Raw genomic sequence first — 27,523 nt, forward strand, 5'->3', positions numbered from 1 at the left:
GGTGAGTGCGCCAACTACATCCGGCTGATCGAGCGCTGGAACCGGACACACCTCTTTGCCTGTGGCACGGGCGCCTTCAACCCCACCTGCGCCTACATCCACCGCGGGTGGCGCTCTGAGGTAGGTGCTCGGGAGGTGCGGGCGTGGGTGGGCAGAGGGAGGGGAGGAGGTTCGTTGGGGGTGGGGGGGGTACCTCTGGTGTTACGATGCTCGCTGTATGTTAGCCGTGCCCCCTCTGTCTCTCTCCCTCCTGCCCACTGATCATGGCACGTGAGAGATTCCAGCCGCAGGAAGGGGAAGTGGGACATTCGACTGCGGGGGGCATCACAGGGATCTGAGTGTGACATGTTTACATGGGAAGCGCTGATTATAAATTCCTCCAGCTGATTTAATTTTCCCTGTTTGTGAACTCACGGGATGGGGAGGGGGGGACAGTATCATTTCGCCAGGTCTATGTTTGTACCCCCATCTGTGTAGGAGGATGTAACTGCTCTGGGGGGGGGGAGCTGAGCAGATTCATCAGAATATTGTGTGGGATGGAGTGTCCCAGCTGAGAAGGAGGGCTGGTTCAACTGGACTTGTTCTCCTTGGAGTGGAGAAGGCTGGGGGGGGGGGTAGACCTGAGTGAGGTGAATAAAACTCTGAGGGGCAATGATAGAGCGATATGGAGATATTTTGGGGCACAGTGGGTTAGCACTGCTGCCTCACAGAGCCAGGGACCCGGGTTTGACTCCCGGCTCGGGTCACTGTCTGTGTGGAGTCTGTACATTCTCCCCATATCTACGTGGGTTTCCTCCGGGTGCTCCGGTTTCCTCCCACAGTCCTAAGATGTTCAGGTTAGGGTGGATTGGCTGTGCTAAATTGCCCCTTAGTGTCCAATGATGTGCTGGTTAGGGTGGATTAAGGGTGTAAATACTTGGGGGGTTCCAGTGACTGGATCTGGATGGGATTACCCTTTAGTGTTAAGGAGATTATGTGGGAGGGAAGGCCCTGGGTGGGATTGTTGTCAGTGCAGATTGATGGGCTGAATGGCCTCTTTCTGCACTGTAGGGATTCTAAGATATTGGGGGTATTTGAAGAGGAACCTGTTTCAGAGTGGGGCGGGAGTCTGGAACCCGCTGCCTGGGAGTGTGGGAGAGGCGGGAACCCCTCACAACACTGGGATGAGCGAGTGCTGGAGATTGGGATAGGAATAGATAGATGGCCAGCACGGACTCGATGGGCCGAAGGGCCTGTCTCCTTGTTGTAAAAATCCCACGACTTTAACGGCTGACGAATCGGACACAGCGCTCCGTCTGTCGGGAAGTCAGAAGCCAGGAAGAAACATGGCGGACCCCGCGATGGGGGAGGTGCACCCTGGGAGGGAGCGGAGGATCCCATGGATGGCTGGGAAGTTCCAGAATGTTCCAGGTGATAGGGAGACTGCAGGAACCAGTGCCAAACTGGTTCAGTGGTCATTCTGGCCGTCCCTGTCCACTGACCCCAGCACTCCAGTTAGTGTGACCCCCCTCCCCCCACGTGATGACCCCGTGACCTGTGACCTGCGCTAACCCGGTGATTTTCCCCTCTTTTCCCACCCCAGGATTACATTTTCCGTCTTGTTCCGGGTTGGTTTATCTCCGGGAAGGGAAAATGTCCGTACGACCCCAAGGAGGAAAGCATGGCGGCCATTGTCGGTGAGTAACCTTAAACCTCCACCCCGCAGGGGTGAGAGGTCACACATTGCGGTGCTGAGGGAGCGCCGCACTGTGGGAGGGTCGGTGCCGAGGGAGCGCCGCACTGTGGGAGGGTCGGTGCCGAGGGAGCGCCGCACTGTGGGAGGGTCGGTGCCGAGGGAGCGCCGCACTGTGGGAGGGTCGGTGCCGAGGGAGCGCCGCACTGTGGGAGGGTCAGTGCCGAGGGAGCGCCGCACTGTGGGAGGGTCGGTGCCGAGGGAGCGCCGCACTGTGGGAGGGTCGGTGCCGAGGGAGCGCCGCACTGTGGGAGGGTCGGTGCCGAGGGAGCGCCGCACTGTGGGAGGGTCGGTGCCGAGGGAGCGCCGCACTGTGGGAGGGTCGGTGCCGAGGGAGCGCCGCACTGTGGGAGGGTCGGTGCCGAGGGAGCGCCGCACTGTGGGAGGGTCAGTGCCGAGGGAGCGCCGCACTGTGGGAGGGTCGGTGCCGAGGGAGCGCCGCACTGTGGGAGGGTCAGTGCCGAGGGAGCGCCGCACTGTGGGAGGGTCGGTGCCGAGGGAGCGCCGCACTGTGGGAGGGTCGGTGCCGAGGGAGCGCCGCACTGTGGGAGGGTCAGTGCCGTGGGAGCGCCGCACTGTGGGAGGGTCAGTGCCGAGGGAGCGCCGCACTGTGGGAGGGTCAGTGCCGAGGGAGCGCCGCACTGTGGGAGGGTCGGTGCCGAGGGAGCGCCGCACTGTGGGAGGGTCGGTGCCGAGGGAGCGCCGCACTGTGGGAGGGTCGGTGCTGAGGGAGCGCCGCACTGTGGGAGGGTCGGTGCTGAGGGAGCGCCGCACTGTGGGAGGGTCAGTGCTGAGGGAGCGCCGCACTGTGGGAGGGTCGGTGCCGAGGGAGCGCCGCACTGTGGGAGGGTCAGTGCTGTGGGAGCGCTGCACAGCATACAAATGCTGTAAAATGTCTTCCAGACCCTCCTTTGTCAGTTGTAACGATGATTTAGTGTTTGAAGAAGTTTTAAAACCTCTATTCCTTCCTCCCACTCCCCACCTCCTGGAAACTTCCGCAGACGGAAACCTGTACGCTGGTGTGCACATTGACTTCATGGGCATGGATGCAGCCTTGTTCCGGAGTCTGGGAAAGAGACCAGCCATCCGTACGGAACAATATGATTCACGCTGGTTCAATGGTAAGAAAAAGCACAGCAAGATCCCAAATAAAAATCTGGGGAAACTCATATACTGGACACATCAGCTTGGATTCAGTGCCGAGGGAGCGCCGCACTGTGGGAGGGTCAGTGCCGTGGGAGGGTCGGTGCTGAGGGAGCGCCGCACTGTGGGAGGGTCAGTGCCGAGGGAGCGCCGCACTGTGGGAGGGTCAGTGCCGAGGGAGCACCGCACTGTGGGAGGGTCAGTGCTGAGGGAGCGCGACACTGTGGGGAGGGTTGGTGCCGAGGGAGCGCCGCACTGTGGGAGGGTCAGTGCCGTGGGAGGGTCGGTGCTGAGGGAGCGCCGCACTGTGGGAGGGTCAGTGCCGAGGGAGCGCCGCACTGTGGGAGGGTCAGTGCCGAGGGAGCACCGCACTGTGGGAGGGTCAGTGCTGAGGGAGCGCGACACTGTGGGGAGGGTTGGTGCTGAGGGAGCGCCGCACTGTGGGAGGGGCAGTGTTGAGGGAGCGCCGCACTGTGGGAGGGTCGGTGCTGAGGGAGCGCCGCACTGTGGGAGGGTCGGTGCTGAGGGAGCGCCGCACTGTGGGAGGGTCAGTGCTGAGGGAGCACCGCACTGTGGGAGGGTCAGTGCTGAGGGAGCGCCGCACTGTGGGAGGGTCAGTGCTGAGGGAGCGCCGCACTGTGGGAGGGTCGGTGCCGAGGGAGCGCCGCACTGTGGGAGGGTCGGTGCCGAGGGAGCACCGCACTGTGGGAGGGTCAGTGCTGAGGGAGCGCGACACTGTGGGGAGGGTCGGTGCCGAGGGAGTGCCGCACTGTGGGAGGGTCGGTGCCGAGGGAGTGCCGCACTGTGGGAGGGTCGGTGCCGAGGGAGCGCCGCACTGTGGGAGGGTTGGTGCCGAGGGAGCGCCGCACTGTGGGAGGGTCAGCGCTGAGGGAGCGCCGCACTGTGGGAGGGTCAGTGCTGAGGGAGCGCCGCACTGTGGGAGGGTCGGTGCTGAGGGAGCGCCGCACTGTGGGGAGGGTTGGTGCCGAGGGAGTGCCGCACTGTGGGAGGGTCGGTGCTGAGGGAGCGCCGCACTGTGGGAGGGTCGGTGCTGAGGGTTTTGTTTGGGTTCTGATTCTATCTCCTGATGTTCTCCAGATCCGATCTTTATCCGAGCGAGAGTGATTCCTGACTCGGCGGAACAGAGTGACGATAAACTGTATTTCTTCTTCCGGGAGAAATCGACAGAATCCGGGGGTGGACAGGTGTATTCCCGAGTCGCTCGTGTTTGCCTGGTTAGTATCTGTCCCCCCGTGTCCTGGGGGGGCTCCAGGAGGCCATTCAGCCCCTCTCTCTCCAGCCTGTTACACAGGAACAGGAGGAGGCCATTCAGCCCCTCTCGTGCCTGTTGCTCAGGAACAGGAGGAGGTTACATTGAGGGAAGGTTCTCTCACTTTCTGCTTGGTTTATTAACATAAATCGGGATGTGTCTGTGATCTTTCCCATTGACAGAACGACAGTGGGGGTAAGAGGTCACTGGTTAACAAATGGACGACATTCCTGAAGGCGAGATTAGTTTGTTCCGTCAGAGGGAGAGACGGAGTGGAGACACACTTTGACCAACTGAGTGAGTGGCCGTTCCCCATATAAACTGGGGTGAGCGGGGAGGGGGAGGGGGAGCTGGGGGAGAGAGGGGGAGGGCAAGCGGGGGGCTGAGGGAGAGAGGGGAGATGGGGGGGCTGAGGGGGAGACAGTACAGCACGAGGAACAGGCCCTTCGGCCCTCCAATCCTGTGCTGACCATTTCTGCCCGACTGAACTAAAACCGTCTGCGCTCCATATCCCCCCATTCCCATCCTATTCATGGATTTGTCCAAACGCCCCCTAAATGTTTCTCTTGTACCCACCCCCACCCCCACTCCCTCCCCCGGCAGCGAGTTCCAGGCACCCACCCCCCTCTGTGTAAAAAATCTGCCTCATCCATCTCCTTTAAACCTTGCCCCTCACACCTTAAACCTGTGCCCCCCTAGTAATTGAGTCTTCCACCCTGGGAAAAAGCTTCTGACTATCCACTCTGTCTGTGCCTCTCATAATCTTGTAGACTTCTATCAGGTCTCCTCCTCAACCTCCAGTGAGAACAAACCAAGTTTCTCCAACCTCTCCCCATAGCTAATGCCCTCTGTACCAGGGCAACATCCTGGTAAATCTTTTCTGTACCCTCTCCAAAGCCTCTACATCCTTCTGGTAGTGTGGGTGACCCAGAATTGAACATTATATTCCAAGTGCGGCCTCACTAAGGTTCTATAAAGCTGCAACATGACTTGCCAATTTTTAAACTCAGTGCCCTGGCCGATGAAGGCAAGCATGCCGTATGCCTTCCATAGAACATAGAACATAGAACATAGAACATTACAGCGCAGAACAGGCCCTTCGGCCCACGATGTTGCGCCGACCAGTTAAAAAAACAATGACCCTCTAACCTAAACCAATCCCTTTCCATCCATAAACCTATCCACAGATCTCTTAAACGCCCCCAAACTAGGCGCATTTACAACCGCAGCAGGCAGGGCATTCCAATCCCTCACCACCCTCTGGGTAAAGAACCTACCCCTGACATCCGTCCTATATCTACCACCCCTTAATTTAAAGCTATGCCCCCTCGTGCTAGCTTTCTCTATCCAAGGAAAAAGGCTATCACTGTCCACCCTATCTAAACCTCTAATCATCTTATATGTTTCAATAAGGTCCCCTCTTAGCCGCCTTCTTTCTAACGAAAACAACCTCAAATCCCTCAGTCTCTCCTCATAGGACCTCCCCTCCATACCAGGCAACATCCTGGTAAACCTCCTCTGCACCCTCTCCAAAGCCTCTACATCCTTCCTATAATGTGGGGACCAGAACTGTACACAATATTCCAAGTGCGGCCGCACCAGAGTTTTGTACAGTTGCAACATGACGCTGCGGCTCCTAAATTCAATCCCCCTACCAATAAACGCCAAGACACCGTATGCCTTCTTAACAACCTTATGACTTGATTCCCAACTTTCAGGGATCTATGTACACATACACCTAGATCCCTCTGTTCATCCACACTATTCAGAGTCCTCCCGTTAGCCCTATACTCGACACATCTGTTATTCCTGCCAAAGTGAATTACCTCACACTTTTCCGCATTAAACTCCATCTGCTACCTCTCGGCCCAGCTCTGCAACTTGTCCAAGTCTCTCTGTAAACTATGACACCCCTCTTCACTATCTACCACTCCTCCGACTTTGGTGTCATCAGCAAATTTACTGATCCACCCAACTATACCCTCATCTAGATCATTTATAAAAATTACAAACAGCAGTGGCCCCAAAACAGATCCCTGAGGCACACCACTTGTAACCGAACTCCATGACGAATACTTTCCATCAACCACCACCCTCTGTCTCCTATCTGCTAGCCAATTCCTGATCCAATTACCTAAATCACCCTCAATCCCATACATCTGCATTTTCTGCAGAAGTCTACCATGGTGAACCTTATCAAACGCCTTACTAAAGTCCATATATACCACGTCAACTGCCTTACCCCCATCCACCTCTCTGGTCACTTTCTCAGAAAACTCAATAAGGTTAGTAAGGCACGACCTACCCGCTACAAAACCATGCTGACTATCTCCAATCAATTCATTACTCTCTAAATAACTATAAATCCTATCCCTAATAATTTTTTTCTAAAACTTTGCCCTGATTATCTTCTCCACCTGCACTGCCACTTTCAGTGACCCTGTGTATCTGTACGCCTGGATCCCTCTGCCTATCAATACTCCTCAGGGTTCTGCCATTTACTGTGTAATTCCGACATGCGTTGGACTTACATTACCTCACACTTGTCCGGATTAAACTCCATCTGCCATCTCTCCGCCCATGTCCCCCCGCCCGTGTCTATATCCTGCTGTTTCCAGTCACAATTCTCTTCACTATCTGCACTGATTTTTGTGTTCTCTGTGAACTCACTAATCAGACCGGCTCCGTTTCCCTCAAAATGATTTATAAAAACTACAAACAACAAAGGTCCCAGAAGTGATCTGTGTGGAACGCCGCTCGTCACAGCCTTCCCTTCAGGGAAACAGCCCGGCATTGCTAAATTCTGGTTAGTTTAATTTTAGTTTATTTATCAGTGTTACGAGTAGGCTGACATTAACACTGCAATGAAGTTACTGTGAAAATCCCCCTAGTCGCCACACTCCTGTTTGGGTTACACTGAGGGAGAATTTAGCACGGCCAATGCACCCTAACCGGCACATCTCTCAGACTGAGGGAGGAAACCGGAGCACCCGGAGAAAACCCACACAGACACGGGGAGAATGTACAGACTCCACACAGACAGTGACCTGAGCGGGAATCGAACCCGGGTCCCTGGCGCCGTGAGGCAGCAGTGCTAACCCACTGTGTCACCCCGAGAGCGGAGAGGGACAGGGACGGCAGGGAGACTCAAACAGAACTTCATTCCTGAGTAAATATCGGCATTTCCCTCCCTCTGCTCATTCACTCTGTTTGCTCAAACTCACTCCAAACATCAACATTTCACTAATTTATTCCCCCTCTCTCCCTCTCTGTCTCTCTCTCTCCCTCTCTGTCTCCAGGAGATGTTTTTATTCAGGCGAGTCAAGATGAAAAGAATCCGCTCATATTTGGTGTCTTCTCCACGTCTGGGTAAGAGACCCCTACACCCCCTCCCTATCTCTGTAACCCCCTCCAGCCCCTACACCCCCTCCCTATCTCTGTAACCCCCTCCAGCCCCTACACCCCCTCCCTATCTCTGTAACCCCCTCCAGCCCCTACACCCCCTCCCTATCTCTGTAACCCCCTCCAGCCCCTACACCCCCTCCCTATCTCTGTAACCCCCTCCAGCCCCTACACCCCCTCCCTATCTCTGTAACCTCCAGCCCCCTACACCCCCTCCCTATCTCTGTAACCCCCTCCAGCCCCTACACCCCCTCCCTATCTCTGTAACCCCCTCCAGCCCCTACACCCCCTCCCTATCTCTGTAACCTCCAGCCCCCTACACCCCCTCCCTATCTCTGTAACCCCCTCCAGCCCCTACACCCCCTCCCTATCTCTGTAACCTCCAGCCCCCTACACCCCCTCCCTATCTCTGTAACCTCCTCCAGCCCCCTACACCCCCTCCCTATCTCTGTAACCTCCTCCAGCCCCCTACACCCCCTCCCTATCTCTGTAACCCCCTCCAGCCCCTACAGCCCCTCCCTATCTCTGTAACCTCCTCCAGCCCCCTACACCCCCTCCCTATCTCTGTAACCTCCTCCAGCCCCTACACCCCTCCCTATCTCTGTAACCTCCTCCAGCCCCTGCACACCCTCCCTATCCTCTTTCCCTGATATTGAGCTCCCTCCTCTCCTCTGCTCTGTGCTCCCTCACTATCGTGCTAAGCCTCTCCCCTTTCACTCGGCAGGTCAGTGTTTCGAGGTTCTGCTGTCTGTGTGTATTCGATGGCCGATATTCGGACCGCGTTCAATGGACCCTTTGCTCACAAGGAGGGTTTACACTACCAGTGGGTGCCGTATTCCGGGAGGGTGCCGTACCCACGCCCCGGATCAGTGAGTGTCTCACCCAATCACCTCAGCTCGATAAGCAACTCCTAATCCTCCACACTGCAGTGCCGAGGGAGCGCCGCACTGTGGGAGGGTCGGTGCTGAGGGAGCGCCGCACTGTGGGAGGGTCGGTGCTGAGGGAGCGCCGCACTGTGGGAGGGTCAGTGCTGAGGGAGCGCCGCACTGTGGGAGGGTCGGTGCTGAGAGAGCGCCGCACTGTGGGAGGGTCGGTGCTGAGAGAGCGCCGCACTGTGGGAGGGTCAGTGCTGAGGGAGCGCCACACTGTGGGAGGGTCGGTGCCGAGGGAGCGCCGCACTGTGGGAGGGTCAGTGCTGAGGGAGCGCCGCACTGTGGGAGGGTCGGTGCTGAGAGAGCGCCGCACTGTGGGAGGGTCGGTGCTGAGAGAGCGCCGCACTGTGGGAGGGTCAGTGCTGAGAGAGCGCCGCACTGTGGGAGGGTCGGTGCTGAGAGAGCGCCGCACTGTGGGAGGGTCAGTGCTGAGGGAGCGCCACACTGTGGGAGGGTCGGTGCCGAGGGAGCGCCGCACTGTGGGAGGGTCGGTGCTGAGGGAGCGCCGCACTGTGGGAGGGTCGGTGCTGAGGGAGTGCCGCACTGTGGGAGGGTCAGTGCTGAGGGAGCGCCGCACTGTGGGAGGGTCGGTGCGGAGGGAGCGCCGCACTGTGGGAGGGTCGGTGCCGAGGGAGCGCCGCACTGTGGGAGGGTCGGTGCCGAGGGAGCGCCGCACTGTGGGAGGGTCAGTGCCGAGGGAGCGCTGCACTGTGGGAGGGTCGGTGCCGAGGGAGTGCCGCACTGTGGGAGGGTCGGTGCTGAGAGAGTGCCGCACTGTGGGAGGGTCGGTGCTGAGAGAGTGCCGCACTGTGGGAGGGTCAGTGCTGAGGGAGCGCCGCACTGTGGGAGGGTCGGTGCTGAGGGAGAGATTCACAATCAGTCTGTGTTTGAGGTCTGTTTTCAAGATGGAGAAATGCCTCCATCTAGTGGCCGGCCTGTCCAACAACACTCGAGAAGCTCGACACCATCCAGGACAAAGCAGCCCCGCTCGATTGACACACTAACCACAAACACTCACTCCCTCCACCCCCGACACACAGTGACAGCCGTGTGTACCATCTACAAGATGCACTGCAGCGACTCACCGAGGCTCCTTAGGCAGCACCTTCCAAACCCACCACCTCTACCATCTAGAAGGACAAAGGCAGCAGATACCTGGGAACACCCCCCACCTGGAGGTTCCCCTCCGAGTCACTCACTATCCCAACTGGGAAATATATCGGCCGTTCCTTCACTGTGGCTGGGATCAAAATCCTGGAACTCCCTCCCTAACAGCACCGTGGGTGTACCTACATCACACAGGGACTGCAGTGGGTTTGAGAAGGAAATTGACGCTGAGATGTTAAATTATGGTCTATTTTCAACTGATCTCTCTCTCTCTCTTTGTCTCTCTCTTTCTCTGTCTCTCTGTCTTTCTGTTTCCCTCTACAACCCCTCTACTCTGCTCCCCCTTATTTTGAGGCTATTCCCCCTAGTTCTAGTTTCACCCACCAGTGGAAACAACTTCCCTGTTTCTATCTTATCTATTCCCTTCATCATCTTATATGTTTCTATAAAATCTCCCCTCATTCTCCTGAATTCCAATGAGTATAGCCCCAGTCTACTCAGTTTTTCCTCATAATCCAACCCTCTCAACTCCGGAATTAACCTAGTGAATCTCCTTTGCACCCCCTCCAGTGTCAGGATATCCTTTCTTAAGTAAAACTGTACACTGTAACTCCAGGTGTGGCCTCCCCAGTGTGGATTCAGACAGGGGAGATTCAGAAAGAATGTTCCCGATGGTGGGGGGAGTCCAGAACTAGGGGTCAGAGTTTGAGGATAAGGGGGAAACCTTTTAGAACTGAGGTGAGGAGAAATTTCTTCACCCAGAGGGTGGGGAATGTGTGGAATTCACTCCCACAGAAAGTAGTTGAGGCCAAAACGTTGTGTGATTTCAGGAAGAAATTAGATATCGTTCTTGGGGCTAAAGGGATCGAGGGATATGGGGGGGGATCAGGATATTGAATTTGATGATCAGCCATGATCAAAATGAATGGGGGAGCAGCTTGAAGGGCCGAATGGCCTCCTCCTGCTCCGATGTTTCTTTGTAAGAAAATCCCTCTCGTTTTACGGTGCGTTGACTGTGGGATCTTTCTGTGCTGCAGTGTCCGGGCGGCTCCTTCACTCCTGGGATGGCGTCGACCAGGGACTATCCGGATGAGGTGTCCCTGTTTATCCGGATGCACCCCCTGATGTATAACCCGGTATATCCGCTGCACCGGAAACCCCTGGTGATCCGAACCCACACCGATTACCAATTCACCACCATTGCTGTTGACCAGGTGGATGCCGTGGACGGCCGTTACCAGGTGCTGTTCCTCGGGACAGGTAGGTCACCGAGAGCGGGTCAACCTCCTCCCCGCCTCCCCCTGCCCGCCTCCATGGCAACCGCTTCCCCAGAGCGGGGTGGGGAGTAGAATTGGGATGCGGACGGGGGTAAAGTTCTTCACAGGGCTCGGGGGGGGGGGATCTTTGCCTTGTTTCACTCCCATTCCCCTCCACCCCCGCCCACCCCCCACTCGCCCTCCTCTCCCCTGACGACCAAACCGGCTGTGGGGGAGAGTCATTTCTGCAGTGTACTATTCGACTGTGGTAGCCTTCGGTCTTGTGGTGACACAGTACACCCGGCGTTGACTGCCCCCACCTCTCCCCAAACCGGGCTGAGAGGAGGCAAAGTCTAGTCTGCTATTCGGCAATGGAGGGCATCGTGGGTGAGGCAATGCCTCAGACTTGGTGTCAAGGCTTCCCCTCTCCTGCCCCAGGGAGCCGGGTGTGGGGTGGGGTGGTGGGGGGGGGCGGTGCGGGGAGGAGGCAACTTGTGACCAATGTCATTCAACAGTGATCAAAGGGGAGGACCTTTTAAGACAGAATGACAAATCCCCCAAAGAGGAATCCCTCGCTCTGTAATCTGTGAAAAGTCTATGGGACGGTGTGAACTGTCCTTCAGTAACGTTTAGTGGGTAACTCACAGAAATACCCAGCATTCACTTTAAAATAAACACTTAACTATTTATTTATTTAACCAACCGGGAGCTTTAGCTAAACAAGTAACACACTGAATAAAATCAGATTCTACTGAAATGCTGTTCAAATAAATACAATATCCATTCATTAACAAAAAATATAATAGAGTTTAGTCGTACAAAAAAAACCCTGGAGTTTCTCGGTTGATTTCTCCATCTGTGAGTTCTCTCTGATTTGGTACCTTTCTCTGGTTAGATGGTACGTTCTCTTTAGAGATATCTGATTCTTACAGGGTGGAGAGACCCTCTCGAGGTTTGAGAAGTGGCAGTTGCTATCTCCTGTTTTTCCCCCTTTTGCTCTCTTTTATATCAGTGATGACCTTTCAACTTTCCTACAACAGGATTGGTCTGCCTTTGTCAACAACATCACATTCAAATCTTACAGGTTCTTGGTAGCGAAGTGCCTGCTGTAAATTGATTGGGCTAATTTAAATAACAACAGGTTGTCTTTGTCTAGACGACTGCTTGACTTTTTGATATCAATGTTTCAGTCTGGGACTCTGTGTGTACTTTTCATTTTAAACCTCCGCACACTGGAACTAAACACCAGCTTTTAAAGGGACCAGACCATGCTTTTCCCTCTCACATTTTTACAGCTTTTTACATCTTTATCAACATCACATTCCAACTTCACAAACTTAACTTTGGAACAGTAGTTTGAGGATAAGCGGGAAACCTTTTAGAACTGAGGTGAGGAGAAATTTCTTCACCCAGAGGGTGGGGAATGTGTGGAATTCACTCCCACAGAAAGTAGTTGAGGCCAAAACGTTGTGTGATTTCAGGAAGAAATTAGATATCACTCTTGGGGCTAAAGGGATCGAGGGATATGGGGGGGGGATCAGGATATTGAATTTGATGATCAGCCATGATCAAAATGAATGGGGGAGCAGCTCGAAGGGCCAAATGGCCTCTTCCTGCTTCTAGTTTGGATGTTTCTCTGTTTGTTCTGGGTTAATCTCCCACATCCCCTTTATTACAGACCGAGGAACTGTACAAAAAGTCATTGTGCTCCCCAAAGATGAGCTGGAGATCGAGGAGCTCACCCTGGAGGAGGTCCAGGTATTCCGGGTAAGAGTGACTGATTTCTGACCCCCCCCCAACCAACCAACCAACCAAACCCCCATCCCTCACCAGGGACCCAGGCCAGGTCCAGCATTTATTCCCCACCCCCTGAGGGGGTGGTGGGTGAGCCGCATTCTCAAACCCACTGCAGTCCCTGTGTGGTGTAGGTACACCCACGGCGCTGTTAGGGAGGGAGTTCCAGGATTTTGACCCCAGCCACAGTGAAGGAACGGCCGATATATTTCCCAGTCGGGATGGTGAGTGACTCGGAGGGGAACCTCCAGGTGGGGGGTGTCCCCAGGTATCTGCTGCCCTTGTCCTTCTAGATGGTAGAGGTGGTGGGTTTGGAAGGTGCTGCCTAAGGAGCCTCGGTGAGTCGCTGCAGTGCATCTTGTAGATGGTACACACGGCTGTCACTGTGTGTCGGGGGTGGAGGGAGTGAGTGTTTGTGGTTAGTGTGTCGATCGAGCGGGGCTGCTTTGTCCTGGATGGTGTCGAGCTTCTCGAGTGTTGTTGGAGCCGCCCCCATCCAGGCAAGTGGGGAGTATCCCATCACACTCCTGACTTGTGTCCTTGTAGATGGTGGACAGGCTTTGGGGGGGAGTCAGGAGCTGAGTTACTCTCCACAGGATTCCCAGCCTCTGACCTGCTCTGGGAGCCACTGTGTTTATGTGGCTGGGTCCCAGTTTGCGACTGGGGGAAAGTTGGGGAAGGGGCAGAAACACACACAGGAGGCGGAAAGGCAGTTTTTTTACAACTTTAACTCTTTATTCTTTATCTTCACAGCAACCTGCAGCTGTCAAAACCATTCAAATCTCATCCAAAAGGGTAAGGAACTGAGAGAGAGAGAGGGGACTGAGAGACACCAGTCAGTGTACAGATATCTCCCTGTGAGAGAGAGGGGACTGAGAGACACCAGTCAGTGTACAGATATCTCCCTGTGAGAGAGAGAGAGGACTGAGAGACACCAGTCAGTGTACAGATATCTCCCTGTGAGAGAGAGGGGACTGAGAGACACCAGTCAGTGTACAGATATCTCCCTGTGAGAGAGAGAGAGGACTGAGAGACACCAGTCAGTGTACAGATATCTCCCTGAGAGAGAGAGAGAGGGGACTGAGAGACACCAGTCAGTGTACAGATATCTCCCTGAGAGAGAGAGAGAGAGGACTGAGAGACACCAGTCAGTGTACAGATATCTCCCTGTGAGAGAGAGAGGACTGAGAGACACCAGTCAGTGTACAGATATCTCCCTGAGAGAGAGAGAGAGGACTGAGAGACACCAGTCAGTGTACAGATATCTCCCTGAGAGAGAGAGGGGACTGAGAGACACCAGTCAGTGTACAGATATCTCCCTGAGAGAGAGAGAGAGAGAGAGACACCAGTCAGTGTACAGATATCTCCCTGAGAGAGAGAGAGAGAGAGAGACACCAGTCAGTGTACAGATATCTCCCTGAGAGAGAGAGAGAGGACTGAGAGACACCAGTCAGTGTACAGATATCTCCCTGAGAGAGAGAGAGAGGACTGAGAGACACCAGTCAGTGTACAGATATCTCCCTGAGAGAGAGGGGACTGAGAGACACCAGTCAGTGTACAGATATCTCCCTGAGAGAGAGAGAGAGAGAGAGACACCAGTCAGTGTACAGATATCTCCCTGAGAGAGAGAGGGGACTGAGAGACACCAGTCAGTGTACAGATATCTCCCTGAGAGAGAGAGAGAGGACTGAGAGACACCAGTCAGTGTACAGATATCTCCCTGAGAGAGAGGGGACTGAGAGACACCAGTCAGTGTACAGATATCTCCCTGAGAGAGAGAGAGAGAGAGAGACACCAGTCAGTGTACAGATATCTCCCTGAGAGAGAGAGGGGACTGAGAGACACCAGTCAGTGTACAGATATCTCCCTGAGACAGGGGACTGAGAGACACCAGTCAGTGTACAGATATCTCCCTGAGAGAGAGAGAGAGAGAGACACCAGTCAGTGTACAGATATCTCCCTGAGAGAGGGGACTGAGAGACACCAGTCAGTGTACAGATATCTCCCAGAGAGAGAGAGGGGGGACTGAGAGACACCAGTCAGTGTACAGATATCTCCCTGAGAGAGAGAGGGGACTGAGAGACACCAGTCAGTGTACAGATATCTCCCTGAGAGAGAGAGAGAGGACTGAGAGACACCAGTCAGTGTACAGATATCTCCCTGAGAGAGAGGGGACTGAGAGACACCAGTCAGTGTACAGATATCTCCCTGAGAGAGAGAGAGAGAGAGAGACACCAGTCAGTGTACAGATATCTCCCTGAGAGAGAGAGGGGACTGAGAGACACCAGTCAGTGTACAGATATCTCCCTGAGAGAGAGAGAGAGGACTGAGAGACACCAGTCAGTGTACAGATATCTCCCTGAGAGAGAGGGGACTGAGAGACACCAGTCAGTGTACAGATATCTCCCTGAGAGAGAGAGAGAGAGAGAGACACCAGTCAGTGTACAGATATCTCCCTGAGAGAGAGAGGGGACTGAGAGACACCAGTCAGTGTACAGATATCTCCCTGAGACAGGGGACTGAGAGACACCAGTCAGTGTACAGATATCTCCCTGAGAGAGAGAGAGAGAGAGAGAGAGACACCAGTCAGTGTACAGATATCTCCCTGAGAGAGGGGACTGAGAGACACCAGTCAGTGTACAGATATCTCCCAGAGAGAGAGAGGGGGGACTGAGAGACACCAGTCAGTGTACAGATATCTCCCTGAGAGAGAGAGAGAGGGGACTGAGAGACACCAGTCATAGAACATAGAACATAGAACACTACAGCACAAACAGGCCCTTCGGCCCACGAGTTGCGCCGATCACATCAACACCTACCAACCTACAGACCTATCTATAACCCTCAATCTCATTAAACCCCATATACTCATCCAGAAGTCTTTTAAAAGACCCCAGCGAGTTCGCCTCCACCACCACTGACGGCAACCGATTCCATTCACTCACCACCCTCTGAATGAAAAACTTACCCCTAACATCACTTCTGAACCTCCCTCCCCGCACCTTAAATCTGTGTCCTCTCGTAGCGACCATTTCAACCCGGGGAAATAGCCTCTGAGAATCCACCCTATCTATTCCTCTCAACATTTTGTAAACTTCTATCAGGTCACCTCTCAACCTTCGTCTCTCCAGGGAAAAGAGTCCCAGCTCCCTCAACCTAACTTCATAAGGCATGCCTCCCAGTCCAGGCAACATCCTTGTAAATCTCCTCTGTACCCTTTCAATAGCTTCTACATCTTTCCTATAGTGAGGCGATCAGTGTACAGATATCTCCCTGAGAGAGAGGGGGGACTGAGAGACACCAGTCAGTGGACAGATATCTCCCTGAGAGAGAGAGAGGGGACTGAGAGACACCAGTCAGTGTACAGATATCTCCCTGAGAGAGAGAGGGGACTGAGAGACACCAGTCAGTGTACAGATATCTCCCTGAGAGAGAGAGAGAGGGGACTGAGAGACACCAGTCAGTGTACAGATATCTCCCTGAGAGAGAGAGAGAGGGGACTGAGAGACACCAGTCAGTGTACAGATATCTCCCTGAGAGAGGGGACTGAGAGACACCAGTCAGTGTACAGATATCTCCCTGAGAGAGAGAGGGGGGACTGAGAGACACCAGTCATTGTACAGATATCTCCCTGAGAGAGAGAGAGAGGACTGAGACACACCAGTCAGTGTACAGATATCTCCCTGAGAGAGAGAGGGGACTGAGAGACACCAGTCAGTGTACAGATATCTCCCTGAGAGAGAGAGGGGGGACTGAGAGACACCAGTCAGTGTACAGATATCTCCCTGAGAGAGAGAGAGAGGACTGAGACACACCAGTCAGTGTACAGATATCTCCCTGAGAGAGAGAGAGGGGACTGAGAGACACCAGTCAGTGTACAGATATCTCCCTGAGAGAGAGAGAGGGGACTGAGAGACACCAGTCAGTGTACAGATATCTCCCTGAGAGAGGGGACTGAGAGACACCAGTCAGTGTACAGATATCTCCCTGAGAGAGAGAGGGGGGACTGAGAGACACCAGTCAGTGTACAGATATCTCCCTGAGAGAGAGAGAGAGGACTGAGACACACCAGTCAGTGTACAGATATCTCCCTGAGAGAGAGAGGGGACTGAGAGACACTGGTCAGACCCCAGCCAATGTGCTAGTTTTTGCAGGGGTGGGCTATATTTTAAATCCACGCTTATCTCCTAATGCAAATATCTACCCCCAAGCTGGCAGTAATGTGTGTGTCTGATTCCTGCAGCAACAGCTGTACGTGTCCTCAGAGGTCGGAGTCACTCAGTTGACACTTCACCGGTGTGCGAGGTACGGCCTGGGGTGTGCCGACTGCTGTCTGGCCCGTGACCCTTACTGTGCCTGGGACGGTCAGTCCTGTTCACGCTACACCCCCACATTGAAACGGTAGGTGCTGGGAGGGACGGGGGAGTGGGGGAGAGGGGGAGAGGGGGAGTGGGGGAGTGGGGGAGTGGGAGGGGGGAGTGGGGGAGGAGGGGGAGTGGGGGAGAGGGGGAGTGCGGGTGGGTCACCGGTTCCTGGTTGGTGTGCCAGTGACTGCCCGTTTTATCGCGGCCTCCTGTTTGGATGCAGTGTGTGGTTAACTGCAATTCGAGACAAATCCCAAAAAGGGAAACACCCAAACAAGAAGCAGGAGGAGGCCATTCGGCCCTTCGAGCTGCTCCCCCATTCATTTTGATCATGGCTGAACATCAAATTCAATATCCTGATCCCCCCCCATATCCCTCAATCCCTTTAGCCCCAAGAACGATATCTAATTTCTTCCTGAAATCACACAACGTTTTGGTCTCAACTACTTTCTGTGGGAGTGAATTCCACACATTCCCCACCCTCTGGGTGAAGAAATTTCTCCTCACCTCAGTTCTAAAAGGTTTCCCCCTTATCCTCAAACTCTGACCCCTAGTTCTGGACTCCCCCCACCATCGGGAACATTCTTTCTGAATCTACCCTGTCTAACCCTGTTAGAATTTTATAAGTTTCTATCAGATCCCCTCTCACTCTTCTAAACTCCAGTGAATATAATCCTAACTGACTCAGTCTCTCCTCATATGACAGACCTGCCATCCCAGGAATCAGCCTGGTAAACCTTCACTGTGCTCCCTCTATAGCAAGGACATCCTTCCTCAGATAAGGAGACCAAAACTGTACACAATACTCCAGGTGTGGCCTCACCAAGGCCCTGTACAATTGCAGTAAAACATCCCTATCCCTATACTCCAATCCTCTCACTATGAAGGCCAAAATACCATTTTCCTTCTTTACTGCCTGCTGTACCTGCGCGCTTACTCTCAGCGACTGATACACGAGGACACCAAGGTCTCGCTGAGTATCCGCCTCTCTCAATTTACACCAAATAATAATCTGTCTTCCTATTATTGCTCCCAAAGTGGATAACCTCACATTTATCCACATTATACTGCATCTGCCATGCAGATATCCACACACTCAACCTGTCCAAGTCACACTGAAACATCTCTGTATCCTCCTCACAGCTCACCCTCCCACCCAACTTTGTATCAACTGCAAATTTGGAGATAATACATTCAGTTCCCTCTTTCAAATCATTAATATATAATGTGAACAGTTGGGGTCCCAGCACAGATCCCTGCAGAACCCCACTGTCATTGACTAATCATAAGCAATCCTAGATATTTTCTGTTTAATCTGACCACAAGATAATTGGTGAATCTGAATTCGGGAAATCTCAAATTCCAGATATACTTACGGCAATGTTTGAATATTGAAATGAGAACATATGGTGACAAAAGAAAAGAAAACTTAACTACACAAGATTACAATTACACAACGTAGGAATGTTTCAGAGACCTATGTATGATGCTGGCTTTTATTCGTGAGATTTCTGTTTAGTTGTGATATCTCAACAAATACAAAGATCTCATGGAGATACTAATTCTGGTTGAGAATTTACTTTATTGTTCCCAGGCCTGTGTGTGGGACAATGATTTGGGACAGGCCACATTATTCTAAATCGCATTGTTCTCAGCGTAAGAATTACACATTTTTCAAAACTCATTTGCCCGCCTCCTCTGCTCACCCTAACCGGACATGAGCCAATCATTTTTGTATGAATCATTTACCTTGGCCAATGACTACTTTATTGGCAGCACGTGAATACATCGGTCGTAGAATATCAAAGTTCTTTTCTCATTGTCTCCTAGCAACCCCAAATGTGTAGGTCCATAGAATTCCCACTGTCTACTTAGCAACTGCTTATCAGCAAAATTGAATTACTCTATTCATTCGACTGTCTGGAAAGCTTATACTTTCTAAAGCCCACACTGATAAGAAAGTTCCTTGCCTTCTCTCAATAACTGCATTGTTTTCAAGAAATGTGGTTCTTCTTACTTAGCTATATCCCATCATGCTTACAGCATTGGCCAAGATGTATGCTTTTAATACAGAATATAACGTTTTCAAAAATGCATGTTTAAATTCTCTAATGGCGGTTATATGTGTTTCTATGCCAACATACCTTCGTAAATCCCGGTACTTTGTACTTTTACAAGACTATATTCATTCTAAATTAATCTGTTCTGAACTGTAAGTCTTTGTTAGTCCCAGGTTAACCTAAACCCCACAGTTAGAGTTAATCTTGTATATTTCCCCCAAAAGATTCTTGCATGGTTCAACTCAGAAATAAACACTGCTCGAGGCAATGGCCCTTACAGATATTTAATCTACAAAATACTATTAACAAGACACAACCCCTGTAGGACAAGTATTTCCCCAGGCTTGAACCAAAACCCCACTTCCTGAAACAACCAGAGACTTCCTTCCTTTGTGATACCGAAAGGTTTCATTTCTTCACCGTGCTGTCTCGATAGAGAACTCCCTTTGGGAGACCTTATATTGCCACCCCAAGCACAGCTGCCAACCTCTCTTTATTCTTTTCCTCTTTCAGTTGAGAACTTTCCAAAATTATAAACTCCTTTTAGCTTCACTTTGAACAAAAAAAATTCCAAATCTCCTAATGCAAATTCTGACCTATGTTGTGTTTCGCTGCAAAATACTCAACCTGGGCCTGCTCACTGCAAACTTTACACACACACTCACTTACACACACACACACTCACTTACACACACACACTCACACTCACTTACACACACACTCACTTACACTCACACTCACTTACAGACACTCACACTCACTTACAGACACTCACACTCACTTACACACACACTCACTTACACTCACACTCACTTACAGACACTCACACTCACTTACACACACTCACACTCACTTACACACACACTCACTTACACTCACACACACTCACTTACACACACTCACACTCACTTACACACACACTCACTTACACTCACACTCACTTACAGACACTCACACTCACTTACACACACTCACACTCACTTACACACACACTCACTTACACTCACACACACTCACTTACACACACTCACACTCACTTACACACACACTCACTTACACTCACACTCACTTACAGACACTCACACTCACTTACAGACACTCACACTCACACACACACACACACTCACTTACACACACACACTCACACTCACTTACACACACACACTCACACTCACTTACACACACACTCACTTACACTCACACTCACTTACAGACACTCACACTCACTTACACACACACACTCACACTCACTTACACACACACACTCACACTCACTTACACACACACTCACTTACACTCACACACACTCACTTACACACACACTCACTCACTTACACACACACTCACTTACACACACACTCACTCACTTACACACACACACTCACACTCACTTACACACACACACTCACACTCACTTACACACACACACTCACACTCACACTCACTTACACTCACACTCACTTACACACACACACTCACACTCACACTCACTTACACACACACTCACTTACAGACACTCACACTCACTTACACACACACACACTCACTTACACACACACACTCACACTCACTTACACACACACTCACTTACACTCACACTCACTTACAGACACTCACACTCACTTACAGACACTCACACTCACTTACAGACACTCACACTCACACACTCACACACTCACTTACACACACACACACTCACTTACACACACACACTCACACTCACTTACACACACACTCACTTACACTCACACTCACTTACAGACACTCACACTCACTTACAGACACTCACACACACACACACTCACTTACACACACACACACTCACTTACACTCACACACTCACTTACACTCACACACTCACACACTCACTCACACACTCACTTACACACTCACTTACACACACACACACACTCACTTACACACACACACACACTCACTTACACACACACTCACACTCACTTACAGACACTCACACTCACTTTCACACACACACACTCACTCACACACATACACTCACTTACACTCACACACTCACTTACACTCACACACTCACACACTCACTTACGCACTCACTTACACACACACACACACTCACTTACACACACACACACACTCACTTACACACACACTCACACACAGACACTCACACTCACTTTCACACACACACACTCACTCACACACATACACTCACTTACACTCACACACTCACTTACACACTCACTTACACACACACACACACACACTCACTTACACACACACTCACACTCACTTACAGACACACACTCACTTTCACACACACACACTCACTCACACACATACACTCACTTACACTCACACACTCACTTACACTCACACACTCACTTACACACACACACACACTCACTTACACACACACTCACACTCACTTACAGACACTCACACTCACTTACAGACACTCACACTCACTTACAGACACTCACACTCACTTTCACACACACACACTCACTCACACACATACACTCACTTACACTCACACACTCACTTACACTCACACACTCACTTACACTCACACACTCACACACTCACTTACACACACACACACACTCACTTACACTCACACACTCACTTACACTCACACACTCACTTACACACACACACACACTCACTTACACACACACTCACACTCACTTACAGACACTCACACTCACTTACAGACACACACACTCACTTACAGACACTCACACTCACTTACAGACACTCACACTCACTTTCACACACACACACTCACTCACACACACACACTCACTTACACACACACTCACACTCACTTACAGACACACACACTCACTTACAGACACTCACACTCACTTACAGACACTCACACTCACTTTCACACTCACACACTCACTTACACACACACACACACACGCCGTGACTCCACAAAATCAAACGTAATCTTGTCTGTGTCACAGGCGCAGTCGGAGACAGGACGTGCGACACGGCGATCCCATGAGGCAGTGCAGAGGATACAACATGAAAGGTTTGGAGAGCAGTAGCAGCAGGGGCAGGGGTTTCGGTGAAAAGTGGGATGTTTCAGCGGAGACTGAGGGTTTGGCAGAGTTTCCTCTGGGGCCAAGGGTTTCTCCCACCACCACCACCCCCGCGCCCCCCCACCACTCCCCCACCACTCCCCCCACACACACCCCGGCGTGACAAGATATCCACTCATCTTAATCCGAATGCCCGACCCACATTCTGAACCTGTGATCCGGCTACCATTCCACATCCCACACTTCCTAGCCATGGGGAAATGACACACATTCTCCCCCACTCCCCCCGTGGGAGCCAGTCCCACATTCTCCCCCACTCCCCCCGTGGGAGTGAGTCCCACATTCTCCCCCACTCCCCCCGTGGGAGCGAGTCCCACATTCTCCCCCACTCCCCCCGTGGGAGTGAGTCCCACATTCTCCCCCACTCCCCCCGTGCGAGTGGGTCTCACATCCTCCCCCACTTCCCATGTGAACAAGTCCCAAATTCTCCCCATTCCCCATGGCAGTGAGACCCCATTCTCCCCTTGGTCTAACTGAGGGACAGGGAGACTGGAGCTGTGCACGGTGCTCCCAGTGTGGGTCTAACTGAGGGATACGGAGACTGGAACTGTGCACGGTGCTCCCAGTGTGGGTCTAACTGAGGGATACGGAGACTGGAACTGTGCACGGTGCTCCCAGTGTGGGTCTAACCGAGGGATACGGAGACTGGAACTGTGCACGGTGCTCCCAGTGTGGGTCTAACCGAGGGATAGGGAGACTGGAACTGTGCACGGTGCTCCCAGTGTGGGTCTAACTGAGGGATATGGAGACTGGAACTGTGCACGGTGCTCCCAGTGTGGGTCTAACTGAGGGATACGGAGACTGGAACTGTGCACAGTGCTCCCAGTGTGGGTCTAACTGAGGGATACGGAGACTGGAACTGTGCACAGTGCTCCCAGTGTGGGTCTAACCGAGGGATACGGAGACTGGAACTGTGCACGGTGCTCCCAGTGTGGGTCTAACCGAGGGATATGGAGACTGGAACTGTGCACGGTGCTCCCAGTGTGGGTCTAACTGAGGGATATGGAGACTGGAACTGTGCACGGTGCTCCCAGTGTGGGTCTAACGGAGGGATATGGAGACTGGAACTGTGCACGGTGCTCCCAGTGTGGGTCTAACTGAGGGATACGGAGACTGGAACTGTGCACAGTGCTCCCAGTGTGGGTCTAACCGAGGGATACGGAGACTGGAACTGTGCACGGTGCTCCCAGTGTGGGTCTAACCGAGGGATACGGAGACTGGAACTGTGCACGGTGCTCCCAGTGTGGGTCTAACCGAGGGATACGGAGACTGGAACTGTGCACGGTGCTCCCAGTGTGGGTCTAACCGAGGGATACGGAGACTGGAACTGTGCACGGTGCTCCCAGTGTGGGTCTAACCGAGGGATACGGAGACTGGAACTGTGCACGGTGCTCCCAGTGTGGGTCTAACTGAGGGATATGGAGACAGGAACTGTGCACGGTGCTCCCAGTGTGGGTCTAACTGAGGGATATGGAGACAGGAACTGTGCACAGTGCTCCCAGTGTGGGTCTAACTGAGGGATATGGAGACTGGAACTGTGCACGGTGCTCCCAGTGTGGGTCTAACTGAGGGATATGGAGACAGGAACTGTGCACAGTGCTCCCAGTGTGGGTCTAACTGAGGGATATGGAGACTGGAACTGTGCACGGTGCTCCCAGTGTGGGTCTAACTGAAGTATTTCTGGATGCAGTGAGCCGGATGGTTTCGGACACGGTTCAGTTTGGTGTCGAGGGCAGCAGCACCTTCCTGGAATGTCGGCCCCGATCCCCAAGAGCCACAACAAAATGGCTTGTTCAGCAAGATCGCACATCACACAGAAAACTGGTAAGAGTCAGTGCTGAGGGAGCGCCGCACTGTGGGAGGGTCGGTGCTGAGGGAGCGCCGCACTGTGGGAGGGTCGGTGCTGAGGGAGCGCCGCACTGTGGGAGGGTCGGTGCCGAGGGAGCGCCGCACTGTGGGAGGGTCGGTGCCGAGGGAGCGCCGCACTGTGGGAGGGTCGGTGCCGAGGGAGCGCCGCACTGTGGGAGGGTCGGTGCCGAGGGAGCGCCGCACTGTGGGAGGGTCGGTGCCGAGGGAGCGCCGCACTGTGGGAGGGTCAGTGCCGAGGGAGCGCCGCACTGTGGGAGGGTCGGTGCCGAGGGAGCGCCGCACTGTGGGAGGGTCGGTGCCGAGGGAGCGCCGCACTGTGGGAGGGTCGGTGCCGAGGGAGCGCCGCACTGTGGGAGGGTCGGTGCCAAGGGAGCGCCGCACTGTGGGAGGGTCGGTGCCGAGGGAGCGCCGCACTGTGGGAGGGTCGGTGCCGAGGGAGCGCCGCACTGTGGGAGGGTCAGTGCCGAGGGAGCGCCGCACTGTGGGAGGGTCGGTGCCGAGGGAGCGCCGCACTGTGGGAGGGTCGGTGCCGAGGGAGCGCCGCACTGTGGGAGTGTCGGTGCCGAGGGAGCGCCGCACTGTGGGAGGGTCGGTGCCGAGGGAGCGCCGCACTGTGGGAGGGTCGGTGCCGAGGGAGCGCCGCACTGTGGGAGGGTCGGTGCTGCGTTCATAAGATATAGGAGCAGAATCAGGCCATTCAGCCCATCGAGTCTGCTCTGCTATTTGATCATGGCTGATATCCTCCTCTCCCCATAACCCTTCACCCCCATTCACTCCTCCTCAAACTTACTCTCTGTCCCGGCACCCACTGCACTTTGGGGCAGTGAATTCCACAGATTCACAGTCCTTTGGGAGAAGAAGTTTCTCCTAAACTCTGTTTTAAATTTGCTGCCCCTTTAGAACATAGAACACTACAGCACAAACAGGCCCTTCGGCCCACAAGTGCACTGATCATATCCACACCTACCAATCTATAGACCTATCTGTAACCCCCAATCCCACTGGATCCCATTTACTCATCCAGAAGTCTTTTAAAAGACCCCAGTGAGTTTGCCTCCTCCACCACTGACAGCAGCCGATTCCACTCACTCACCACCCTCTGAGTGAAAAACCTACCCCTGACATCTCCTCTGTACCTGCTCCCCAGCACCTTAAATCTGTGTCCTCTCGTAGCGACCATTTCAGCCCTGGGAAATAGCCTCCGAGAATCCACCCTATCTATTCCTCTCAACATTTTATAAACCTCTATCAGGTCACCCTCTCAACCTCCGTCTCTCCAGGGAGAAGAGTCCCAGCTCCCTCAACCTATCTTCATTAGGCATGTATCCCTGAGACTGTGACCTCTCGTCCTAGAATGTCCCACAAGAGGAAACATCCATTCCACGCTCACTTTATCCAGACCTTTTATCATCTTGCAAACCTCAATCTGATCTCCCCTCATTCTAAATTCCAGAGAGTATCGGCCTAAACTGTTCAATCTGTCTTCATACCTCAAGCCCCGCATCTTTGGAATCAATCCAGTGACCCTCCTCTGAATTGCCTCCAATGTCACTACATCTTTCCTCAAATACAGGGACCAAAACTCTGCACGATACTCCAGCTGCGGCCTCACTCTTCCTCCCCTTTATATTCTATTCCTTCTGTAAATACCATCATTCCATTCATTTTATTATCTGCTGTAGCTGCACGCTAGCTTTCTGTGGGTCGTGAACAAAGACGCCCAGATCCCTCTGCACCGGAGCTCCCCGAAGTCTCTCCCTATTTAGCTAATAAGTCGCCTTCCCATTTTTCCAACCAAAGTACACGACCTCTCACTTATCCATGTTAAACTCCATCTGCACCTTTAGGCCCACTCTCCTAACCTATCAATATCCATTTCTTATTTCCTCTTTGCAACTGACCCTTCCGCCTATTAATGTGTCATCTGCAAAGGGAAGGAGTGGTGGATGTTAGCACAGCGTAGTTTCTGGGATCTTGCTGTGCGGAAATTGGCTCCCCCACCTTCCCTGCCGAACAGCAGGGGGCAGTCTTGCCGAGGGGACCTTCCTTTGCCTGCCCCATGGCGGCGAAAGGCATTGCGGCAATGCAGCCCTCAGGTGGGTTTTGTGGCCACTTTGCTGGTTCGGAGGCCTCTTTAGATGCAACGAGCCGTTAATGGTGTATTTTTTTTCTGATTTGCTCTCCCACCCCCCCCCACCCCCCCACAGCTGCGGCGGGACAAGAGGTTCCTGAAGACAGAGGAGGGGCTGCTGCTGCGCTCGTTGGCGCTCCGGGACTCTGCCATCTACCACTGTGTCAGCACCGAGAACAGCTTCAGCCACACGGCTGGCAGGGTGGACCTGCGCGTACTGGCCAGGGCTGCAGTCATCGGGGCTGCGTCCTCCTCCTCCTCCTCTGGCCCCCAGCACTGGCCCGAGGAACCCCCTCGCCGGAAACCCCAACTGGGGGCCATCAGCCAGTACTGCCAGGATTACTGGGTAGAGAGTGGGCGCTCCATCCGACCAAAGAGAACCACGCAGGAGCTGGCAGTGGCCACCAGGGGGGGTGGTAACACCACCGGCGCCTGACAGGGGGCAGAGGGGGCATCACCCCACCTTATTTATACACTCAATGCCCATTGGGAGGTGGGGTGGGCGGGGGAGGGGGAGGGGGCTAGTTAGCTGATCCTGATGCCCATTCCCAAACCCCGGCTCTGTTTCCACCCCCTCCCACACTCCCCGCCGACCCCCGGGGAGGGTTAATCTCACAGTAGATATTCAACTGCAGTGGGCAGCGCGGGAGTCGTCTAAAATGCTCCGGGGGGAGGGGGTGGGGGGAAAAGGTAGCTGAGAATCTCTGATAAATCCCACCAACCCCCCGACCCACTCCCCGCTCCCCCCCCCGACCCACTCCCCACACCCCCGACCCACTCCCCACACCCCCCCGACCCACTCCCCGCTCCCCCCCCGACCCACTCCCCACACCCCCCCGACCCACTCCCCGCTCCCCCCCCGACCCACTCCCCGCTCCCCCCAGACCCACTCCCCACTCCCCCCCGACCCACTCCCCACCCCCCCCCGATCCACTCCCCACCCCCCCCAGACCCACTCCCCACTCCCCCCCGACCCACTCCCCACCCCCCCCGATCCACTCCCCACCCCCCCCCGACCCACTCCCCGCTCCCCCCGACCCACTCCCCGCTCCCCCCCGACCCACTCCCCACACCCCCCCGACCCACTCCCCGCTCCCCCCCCGACCCACTCCCCGCTCCCCCCAGACCCACTCCCCACTCCCCCCGACCCACTCCCCGCTCCCCCCAGACCCACTCCCCACTCCCCCCCCCGACCCACTCCCCGCTCCCCCCCCGACCCACTCCCCACACCCCCCCGACCCACTCCCCGCTCCCCCCCCGACCCACTCCCCGCTCCCCCCCCGACCCACTCCCCACTCCCCCCCGACCCACTCCCCACTCCCCCCAGACCCACTCCCCACTCCCCCCCGACCCACTCCCCACTCCCCCCGACCC

At 54.0% G+C, this 27,523-nt stretch overlaps 1 protein-coding gene across 1 annotated transcript; it reads left to right on the plus strand.

Annotated features, from left to right (window-relative positions):
* LOC145340644 (semaphorin-3F-like) lies at positions 1-26,622 on the plus strand (the record flags this gene model as incomplete). The annotated part of the gene is made up of 14 exons (XM_080185113.1): positions 1-120; positions 1,583-1,676; positions 2,734-2,853; positions 3,974-4,110; positions 4,328-4,442; positions 7,445-7,514; positions 8,272-8,416; positions 10,624-10,846; positions 12,521-12,609; positions 13,390-13,431; positions 16,880-17,037; positions 22,012-22,079; positions 23,840-23,973; positions 26,226-26,622. Coding segments are annotated over 14 exons (1,875 nt in total), but the record flags the coding sequence as incomplete, so codon positions are not given.
* Positions 26,623-27,523: the final 901 nt, after the last annotated feature.

This window comes from Carcharhinus amblyrhynchos, unplaced genomic scaffold (assembly GCF_965287045.1).
Source record: "Carcharhinus amblyrhynchos unplaced genomic scaffold, sCarAmb.v2.hapA chromosome_1242, whole genome shotgun sequence".
Classification (NCBI taxonomy): domain Eukaryota; kingdom Metazoa; phylum Chordata; class Chondrichthyes; order Carcharhiniformes; family Carcharhinidae; genus Carcharhinus; species Carcharhinus amblyrhynchos.